The sequence below is a fragment of the Cyrtonyx montezumae genome, unplaced genomic scaffold (assembly GCF_038088225.1).
Source record: "Cyrtonyx montezumae isolate F1298 unplaced genomic scaffold, pur_monq_1.0 scaffold_18, whole genome shotgun sequence".
Taxonomy (NCBI): domain Eukaryota; kingdom Metazoa; phylum Chordata; class Aves; order Galliformes; family Odontophoridae; genus Cyrtonyx; species Cyrtonyx montezumae.
Genome location: NW_027071914.1, coordinates 17,228,254 through 17,238,308, shown reverse-complemented (window position 1 = coordinate 17,238,308; position 10,055 = coordinate 17,228,254). Strand labels below are relative to the sequence as shown.

General features: G+C 51.4%; 1 protein-coding gene across 2 annotated transcripts in view; it reads left to right on the top strand.

Annotated features, from left to right (window-relative positions):
* Positions 1-6,311: 6,311 nt before the first annotated feature.
* PPP2R2B (protein phosphatase 2 regulatory subunit Bbeta) overlaps positions 6,312-10,055 on the top strand; it is a 47,119-nt gene continuing 43,375 nt past the window's right edge. The window contains exons 1-2 of one of the 2 annotated variants that reach the window (XM_065734931.1): positions 6,312-6,447; positions 6,583-6,660. In XM_065734931.1, coding sequence (XP_065591003.1) covers positions 6,423-6,447; positions 6,583-6,660 — 103 coding nt within the window. In that variant the 5' untranslated portion in view covers positions 6,312-6,422. Of the gene's footprint in view, positions 6,448-6,582; positions 6,661-9,417; positions 9,586-10,055 lie in introns of those variants that run through there. The other variant, XM_065734930.1, reaches the window with a different exon arrangement.

Here is a 10,055-nt window from a genome sequence, read left to right as displayed (position 1 = left end):
CAGGGTGCAATGCAGCTTATTCATTTTTTTCTCAGACATACACTCTGGAAACACATTTACTGAGCGGCTTCAATTTTTACCTTACAGTAACACAGTCATACTATTGAAACAAAGGGAGAGATCGTAACAAAAAAATGTTGGAGTAAAGAGAATAATTTGCAGTGTCCAGGGCTCCACACATCAGCTCTCAGCACCTCTCCAGTGAACTTCAGCTTCACCTGTGCTGCTCAGCCAGGAGCTCAGCTCCCACCTCGTGCCCGGGGTCGGTGAGTGCCAAAGCTGGTCTGAAATGTAAAGCTCCCCTACATTCATGGTTGGTGCTGCACTGCTCTGCAGGGATCCAAAATCCATCCCCTGTGCTGCAGCCCTGGGAATCCAGCGGCGGCTCAGCCAGGTGGCTGCATGCAGCAGGATCTGCCCTGCCAAGTCAGGTGGAGAAGTGGAGCACTCCCACGCCCCAGCACTCCCCCCAGGCACAAGGCAGCACTGCTCACAGGGTGCTCTCACTGAGGTGTTTCACAACACTAAACGCTGCCCAGCTGTCCTCTGCTGCAGCTAACACAGCACTCCGTTTGTAGCAAAGAGCAGGGAAGCCCACCGCTCTCCTCCCTCTCCAAAGAGCAGTTTTTAAAGGAGGTGAATTCTTGCCTTCTCCTCTGAAATGTGATCAAACAATAAAACAGAGCAGCAGACATCCACGATAACCCTCAGTGGAACAAACTGCCACCAGTCTGGAACAAAATTACACAAGCACATCCTTCCGAGCTCCAAAACTTACACTTCAGAGAGAAAATACACCTCCAGAGCTAAAAGCCACGGGTCAGTTCTGCACACAGATGTTTCTGCATCAGTGATCTCATCGGGGGCACCAAGGATATCTGCACTGGGAGGTTTCCTTGTACGGGAGTCTGCAGCTTGATTTATTTTTGAAAGTACACTGATCTAAAAGCTTTGGGGAAGAACTGCAGGTATTGGTCTGAACTAAGCTAGTCTTGGTAACAGCTACCAGGGTTTGTACCTTGATAAGAGGTGCAGCACACAGTAATGATTAATCTTTTCCTATTTCACAATGCAAATTCACAAAATGATTAGAATCGTTATCTTCCTTGATGCCTTCACATGAACTTGGTTCTCGTCGGAGCACCCGTGGCTCCGCAGGCAGAGCAGCAGCTCCATCCATCAGACAGCAGCCAGCCCCGTTCGGTCGGAGCTATCGCCGACAGCCAACTCCCGAGCTTCCTCAGGAGAGGACCACGCGTGGGGAACCAGCGGTAATTTCTCTCATCGCCATTCCATTGCCAAAGTGAAGGGATGCTGCTGTTCTGTTGAACACATGGAACTGGACACTAACATTTCAACAGGGTGTTATACTATTTCCTTAGCACTGCCATCTCTGTCTCACAGAAACTAAGCATTATTCAGAACTCTTGCAGAGCTGCAGGGAAGTTTGGAGGAGAGCAGGTATCGCTCAGTGACATCTCTGTTTCCTGCCCTGTTGCAGCCCCTCACCTTGCAGCATGGCCGTGCAAGTTCCCTACTGCAGAAAGTGACCAAGTTAAAGTCTGAAAAAAAACGAAAATATTCCAAGGGGCGCAGATCAACGCAGGGCTGATGCAGACCCGCCAGGAGCCCCCGAGACAAAGCGAAAGAAAGGGCTTACCTGGCGGGAGGGGAGGGAGCGGAGCGGTGCGGGGCGGCAGCGCGGAGCTGCGGGGCGATGCTGCGCTGCGTTGGGTCCCCGCCCCTGGAGGAGCGCGGCCGGGGCGGGGACGGCAGCGCGGGGCCGAGGGCGCAGCGGCTGCGGCTGCGGAGCTGCGCGGGCACTGCGCGTCTTTTGCCCTCTTCCCAGATCAGCAATTTTCGGCTGCGCTGCGTGTGACATTTCCCGTCATCGAGGGAAGGACAGACTCCGCTCAGCGTCCACCGCAGTGGAAGACTTTGGCAGTGCGAGATGCGTTTGCGGACTGTTCCCTTTGTTGCTGGCTGCTCTGGGTTTTATGTCTTCTTTTTAACTCACGCGCTGCCAGGGATTTTTACCTTTTATTAAGAGAAGACCAGGGGCTTCGTCCCTCCCAGGTGTGTGCACTACACCTCAAAGCGAGGAGCTGCCCTCTTGAGAAGGGGTCGGTCCCGCAGGGCGCTGAGTGCCCCAGCCCAGCCCAGAAATTACTCCTGCAGCTCCAAGCGCTTCCCACCTCCCTTGCTTTGCTTGACTCGGTGGGACAGCTCACGGTGTGAAGGTGAGCAGGACCATGTCAGAGACAGCCTGGGTTACTCTGCTCTTGGCACTGCTGAGTCCCAGGGGCACCTCAGTCTGCTCTTCCGAACTCATTCCTTTGTGAAAGATTCCCGTAAAGGGGCAGTGACCACATTTGTCCTTTTGATCCTGCTCTTTAGATACTGACTTCTCTCTCATTCGCAAGATCTTGGCATATGCTTATGGTCCTGGGGCTCCCAGAGGTCAGCAGCTCTTCCTCCAGGGCAGCTAAAAACGTCAGAGTGATTAATCCAAACTGAACTGCCTTCATTTATTACTCGGAGAAGAACCAACGAGCTGAAATACAGACGGGGTTCCCCTGAAACGATCTGAATTTTAGTCACATTGTCTCAAAAATAAGCACAAGGGCTGAAAAAGACGACGGAGGCTGCGTGCACTGCTGCCGCTCCCAGCGGTTCCCGAGCAGTTCTCGGGAAGAAACGGAGCGCTCCTCCGGAGCCGCGGGGCTGCAGCCGGCTGCGGCTCTCCGCTGCCTCCGTCTGTCCTAATGGAGCAGAGGACAACGGCCCCTGCGCCCTGGAAGACCCCGCGGCACAACCTCCGCTCTCCGCTTTTCACACCTCTCCCTTTCCCCTCTCCCTTTCCCCTCTCCCTTCCCCGCCTGCAGCTTTGTGGGCACTGCAGAACGAAGGGCTCCACAAAGACCAGGAGAGCAAAGAACCCAATTGTGTCCTCTGAATTAGAGAAAAAGGACCGAACAGTGTTACTCCTCTGAAGGGTCTTTAAAAGTCACCTGAGACTGGATTTGCTTAAGAAAAATCCTGAGAGGACACTCCTCCTCCAAGGACACAAGTATGACTGCACAAAAACATCGTTGTCTTCCGCAGCTCATGTGAACCAGTGCCAATGTTGCGCATTGGCTTGAGTAAAGGCTTTGGAAAGCTCTAGACAGAGATGGATTAGCTGAACAGTGAGAAGCTCTGTTAGGATTTGGAGGTTTTTTATCACTTATTTGACAGATGTATTTACTCCCTTCATCCCCAACAGTCAAAATGGCCCACACTTGTGGGCTGGACATCCAACTGCTCCCACAGCCGGGATGCCCTTGTTCTGGACAGTTCCAATCACCTAACACAACAGCTTGATCTTTTTCCTTCCCTCTTTAACCCGTTGCTCATCTCCCTTGGTTCATACCAAGGCCACAAATGTATTTCCCAAAAGCTTTGGCAGGCGAAGCTCCTTGCTGAATTTGGAACCTGCACCTGGCCTCAGGAGCAGCCCGGCTCGGCCGCTGGCTGCCAGCACACTGCCCGCTGCAGGAGTCCTTCAAAACACCACCAGGACAACCCGAGGAGCACCTGGCCTGCAGTGCCCGCGCCTGCAGAGCCACCACGGCGTGCTGTGCTTCTTGGCATGCGCTTGTGCATTTGGGATTCGTGCCTGCTAACTCACTTGGTGCTGTGCACGTTCAGGTTGGCGTTCAGATGAGTAAAATATCAAACAGCTGTTATGTAATGAAACAAAGGAAAGCTCAGGGAAAACTGTTGAGTCAGGCACCAGATGTTATGCTCAGCGATCCCTGCGTCCTCTGTCTAGGTCCTGTAATCATGGCCCAGGTAAACTGACCTTGCTCACTGACTGGTGCTGCACTGGAGCAGTCTGGTGCTGGTTTGCTCTGGAGCTTTTGTTCCTCCCCACTGTGCATCCCACACAGGGTAACTGACAGCAGATCTGGGGATGAGTACTGAATAAATACATGAAGTGGAAGGGGGTACAACTTACCCGAACTGCGGGCTCCCGTGACTCCAGCACAGCACAGCAGTCACGTGGCTCCTTCTGAACACGGCTGGGACATCCTTCTCTCACAGCAATCCAAAATATCCAGTAGCCCTACTGAAAAGAAAACTTTCACACACAGTAATACTTCTGCAAGGTTTCTGTGAGGGTTTGATGTGCAGTTCGGAAAAGACACCAACAGCTTTTCAACCCTGCAGTGAGTGGAGTTCCAGGGCTGTCCCGCTAGGGGACACTGCAGCTTATCCCAGAGCAGGTTCTGGGAACCCAGAGTTACCGCGGACGGCATCTCCTGCTCAGAAGACCGCCGGACATCAGCTCATGTACTACTGTAATATTAACTGAAGCTCCATATTCCTTCTATAGTTCCACTCCTGGTGAAGAGTCTGCAAAGCCATGCACATCACGCCACGCTTTGGGTGAATCTGAACTGTCCTCGTCCTTACATCACTGCAGCACAAAGCACTGGGGTCCCTGATGGGGCTCCAGGGCACAGAGCTGGCTGCATTTGCTTTGAAAAGGTCATCGGCGAATCTCAAATGCATTTGGATATATCCAGATCTGAAGGGTGAGAAATGTTCTATGGAGAGTCAATTTCTGCAGAAATGAATGCTTTCTGTACAGCTTTGGGGGAGGGGGGGGGGGGGGGAGTGATTTTTAATAGGTCTCCTCATGGAGCTGGAAAGTCAAAAATTACTCCAACAAATGCTGAACTCGGCCTTACAACCATGAAACCAGACACGCATCAAAACTGGCTCTGTTTTATAATTGTGTGACATATCCATAGGTGGATTGGGAAGTAAAAAGTATTCCTGCTTCCCCCCCTTTCAACTACTGCAAATCATAGCCCCGGACACAGCAGGGAGTGCTCTCAGTCTGCGCACAGCCCTCGGCCCCAGCGGCACCCACACTGCACCAACTTCCCAACGCAGCTCATCCCACTGCTGCGCAGCGCTCATTCGGTTTCAGAATGGGAAATAGTAAAAGTCTTGTGAGCAAGAGGAAAAGAGCAACCACAGGAACTTCATCACCAGTCAGAAGAGGAAACGTTTGCCCATTGCTTTGCTACGCGTAGCGAGTCAGCAATCTTGCTATTGTCACGACCACATAAAGAAAATCCCATGCATAAAAATATTCTCTTTGCAGATGGGTTCATTGCTGTGCTTGCTTCCCAGTCGTTATGATTCACACTTCAAATCACTGAGGAAAAGAAACACTCTCACAGCTGTTGGTTTGTATGAGCTAACTTGCATAAACGTTCTCCTCCTGTCGCTCTGGGACAAGGCTGAGTAAACACGAGCCAGGGCAACGTATTCCTTAGGAAACGTCATCTTCTGGCAAAGCAAAGAACTGCACCAGCTGTGAGCACGCGTTATCTGAGCAGTGCCATTTCTGCCCTCATGGGGAAATCCAATGATGGTGAAACCACAGAGGGCTCTGGCACTGCCTCTGTCAGCAGCGCCGCCGGGAGATCGCAGCGCCGTTACTGCGTGGTACTGAGTGCTGTTCACGTACAAAACCCAACCACCACATAAATAACAATAGTCAGGAATCTCACAGAGACACGGATAGGCCACGGGAGAGTCCAATTAGCTCAGTTACACCTTGGGCCATGTCTCCTCTCCCTTGTCTCGGGTGCTCCTTCCCTTTTGCAGGGAAGTGTGATTTCCTGTGCCACATTCCCCAGCGTGTGACACAGACACGATGGCATCTCGTGCCTTTGCAGATCCATTGTGTTGCTTTCTTCTTGTTTGGGAAGTGCTCTGGGATGAAAGGAGCAGTTGTCCACTGAGGCTGTGGGATTTCTGTGTGATGGTGAAAAGGGAAATGTTGCTGAGCTGTCAATAAGATGAGGAGTAGCGGTAGAAAAAATCCCAATTCCTCTGAGTGTTTTAACAGTACTACTGCAGCAGCAAGGACAGCCGAGAGCTACAGCTTGCTCTGTGCCCCCTAGCAGCCTCTAGTATCCCTTTAAGCAACGCTGGTGCTCTTCTGGTTCCAAGGGAATTTTGATAACACAACACTGCACTGTAATAGGACTCTGTTCTGTTACCAACTGGTCCACAACGACGTCCAGGATCTGTTACCAACTGGTCCACAACGACGTGGGCCATGAGTTGGAAAGAATACCGTGTTAGTGGTAGTAGTAATCATAGTTCTGTTTCTATTTTACTCTGCCTTTAAAGTGATGGAAAGGATTGGGGCCATTAGTATTCTGACGAAGAGAGGCTGTGACAAAGAGTGTGACTGCGGGGCCTCCTGACTGCTCTGTGCTGCTGCCAGTGCTGTGGAGGGGACTGGCTCCAATTGCACCACTCTGAAACAGCCCTGACATGGTACAGAGCACACAGACAGACGGGCGATTCATAGCGTGGGCACAATGTTCCCAGCTCCGCTGTGCTAGCATTGCATGTTGTATGGCACAATGATACCGGGTGAGTTTATTTTCAAGCAGAAACTGCAGGTATTCCTGTCCTGATTTATATTACGTATGTGTGTGTTTGCTTAAAGAAGGGCAAGCTGTAAGCAAAAGTCATGGCATCATCTTTCTGCACGTGCTTCCTTGGCAGGACTGGGGAACCTCATGCAGGATGTGCTGTGGTGCTTCAGCCAAGTGAAAGGAACTCTCGATGTTGGAGTGACAGAAGGTGGGTTTTGTTTTCCCCTTTGTTGGCTGTGATCACAAAGTGCTGCGTGTGCTCCTCGTGCAGGGCTCTGTGTGCTGGTGGGTGAAGCTGCGTTCCTTTTCTCTCCTGCTTTTCTGATGCAGGGACGGTAGAAGACGTGGAGGGGCTGCACAGCTGTAGGGATGGCAGAGAGGCAGAACTCAGGAAAATATTTAACAATGCGTAACATCTCTGACAACAAATTAAAACAAACACAATTACAGTTAAAGCTGAGTTACATTTTTATGAAGGTGGTTTTTGCAAAAAGTGTTTACAAATGTTTAGAGCTTTTACTGTATGATGAGCAAATAATTTCAAATGATCCAGAGGTCTTGCTTGTGGGTTCATGATTAATACAACACAAGGTTTCCTCTCTTTACTTGCTTTCCATTTTTAACGTAGCCAGTTATGAAATGAAGACTGTAAGCCATTATTTTTTAAATCTGGGACTCAGTGCTGAAGGAATGCAGAGATGTGATGACAGGGAGGAGTGGAAATGCTAAGTTACAGCCTGAAGCAGCGATGGAGCACCTGGTGGGAAGGCAGGGCCAGCCAGGGGAGCTCAGCTGCATGCAATGCACCTGAGTGATGGAAGGGCTGGAGCCAGGACCACCCCTTCCCAGTCCTCACTTAAGGGTTGGCAGTTGGGCTAATGGCTTTTGCTGGAGTTTCCTGCCTACCTGAGATCTTCCAAGGGTAAGCTGATTTTTTCCCTTTGTTCCTGTGACTGCTGCATTGAGCATCTATCCTCACTTGCTGTAGATTGGGATGTTGCTGCTGTGCTGTCATTGCTGTGTGTTCCATCACATTATAGCATTGCTTTGGGAGAGGCCCTGCAGTTTTTTTCTTAGTACTCAAGAGGCAGAGAGCAGAAGAGGTGCGTAGGTACGGCCATGTTCAGGGAAACCAGAAATGAAAAGGCAATAGAGTTTTTCTGTCAGGTCTGATCAACGAGTGTGAACGGCCTTGCTGAGAGAGGTCTGTGTGGATATTTTTTTTATAACAATGGAAACTATTCTTATCTACACACAATAAGGGAGAGAGGTGCAGTTTTCACAGGTGTCTGTCCATGTGTATGTCTCAGCTATGAATTCTGTTTCATGAGTTTCCCAGTAGCCCTTAAGCAAGTCACTGCACAGCTATGTGTGCACGGCCCTTATTCCAGAGGCTCACAGTCTTCTGTGATCTGTATCCTTGTTTTAAAACCCAGGCAAACTAATCAGGAGAAAGACAGATAGGCACAGGATGATGAATTAGCTTTTTCAGGTATGCTTGCGTTGGAAGTAGATACAGAGAGGCAGACTGTTAGTTAAGAAATTGCTTTTTGTGAAGTCTTTAAGTGGAACAAACGATGCTTATTGGAGAATGGGAGCATCATGAAGCAGTGTGAGATGGGTGACCTGGAGACAAACTAAAGGTACTCTGATCCTGACACCACAATCCTGACATCCACGCAGTTAGATGGGCATCATCTTTTCCAGGTTTTGTTCTAAAATGTTCTGAGGATGGTAACTGAGAAGCTTTGATCATTAGAGAAATGTGACTGTGGTTTTCACATCTGTAATGTGGTTTAATTATGCATAGTATGCAGATGGCTTCATGTTTCCAGAGCAGTGCGTGGAATGATCTCATCGTGTGAACACATACAGGTAGCTGCCGTTAAGAGTACTTGATAAAATTCTGCCTCCTTATTTCCTGGGTTGTACTTGAGATACACGGGAGTACTTAATCAGCAGCCCTCACTTGTGTGATGCAGACATGGTGCTCATCTCCATGCAGGATGGCTTTGCCTTGCTTGCAGCAACAGCTGCAGTTTCCTTACAAGTCCAGAGAGGGTATTTTGAATGAGGAGATTAATGTGAAATGCAAAGCCTCTCTCCTCAGTGGCGTAGGTGCTCTGCACCTCGCTGGTGTAAGCAGTCATGCTGTCATTGTCTGCCAGCGCAAATCTGACTGCAGAGAGATGGGGAAACTGAGCAGCAAGCTGTGCCCAGGTGGCACAGCAGTGTTGAGTTGGTCCTAAAACAAAAACTCGTCCATAGAGTAATGAAGCATCAGGAGAACGAGTGACATCAGAGCAGCAACCTGCCGTGCGTGTCCTGCCTGCCCTCCTGCTGCCGTTCTCCGCCGTTCTGGGCAGGCGGCTGCAGGGCAGGGGCAGCTCGGGCTGCGCTCAGACGTGAGGGTTTGTGCCTTACGGAGCCGCACCCTGGAGAAGGCTGTGCTGCGTCCTAAGCGCTGCAGGTGTGACTGCATGTCGGGAAGGAGCGGTACGGGTGCTTCTTCAGAGCAGTCTGAAATAGGATGAAATGTGTTTTCGCTGTACGTGCTCCACTTTGCGTTTTGTGAATCTTCAGGTCGCGCGTGTCCCCCACCCGCGGTCTGGCGGCGCGGAGCTGCTCTGACCCCGCAGGCAGCGCGCAACCGACGTTACCTTGGAAATCTCATCCGCGTTTGGCTTCTGCGGCGCAGAGCAGCGGCGTTTGGGAGCCGAGCCGTCCCCGCCGCGTCCCCGGCTGAGTCAGCGCTCCGGCCGCGCCCAGCCAATGCCGCGCTGCTGCCGGGCCGGGCGCTGCGCTCCGCCCGCGGCCGCTCCTCCCGGGGCCGCTCGGCCGGGCCGGCGGCATGGGGACGGGCGGCCCCCGCGGAGAGCCCCTGCCCGCGCCGCGCGGGCTGCGAGGACACCGGAAAAATCCTCGTGGGGCGAGGAGGGCTGGCTTCGCGTCTTCCTTTATTTTTGCTTCCCGTTTGCCTTATTTTGGGGGGTTTGGGGTTTTTTTTCGCCGTAGATGCTTTTCTCGCTCTTTTTTAATGACTGGTTTTGGAAGATGAAATGCTTCTCCCGTTACCTGCCGTACATCTTCAGGCCTGCGCACACCATCCTGTCCTCCAGCTGCCACGCGGAAGGTACCGGCCCGGGGTGGGGGTTATCGCAGGAGAGGGCTCAGAAGCTCCATAGGTGAAGTGGAAAATGATTTCGGTTCTGTAAATGCACGCTCTGAGTCTGCAGTATTTGTGTGAAGTAGAAAGCAGCAAGTCTGGCTTAAGGGAAGACTTTCTATCACTTGCCCTGCGTGGTTTACGGGTCTGTGTGGTTTGTAACTGGAACGTGTACTTTATCTGTGTGTTTCTAAGGGAAGGAAGAAGAAATAATGCTGCCCTGCAGCTTCTGCATCTGCTTGTCTGTGCTCCTCCCTGCACTCAGTGTCCAGGTCTGAGCAGAGCAGCCGTGCAACTATTTGGGATGAATGAGATACTCAGAGCAGAGCTCGGACTTCATGCTTTGCATGTGGGAATGCAGAGCAGGGTCTGCATTTTGCTGGGACCTCGGGGGGAGCTCTCAGACAGGGACTCCTTTCCCATTCTGACTGATAATC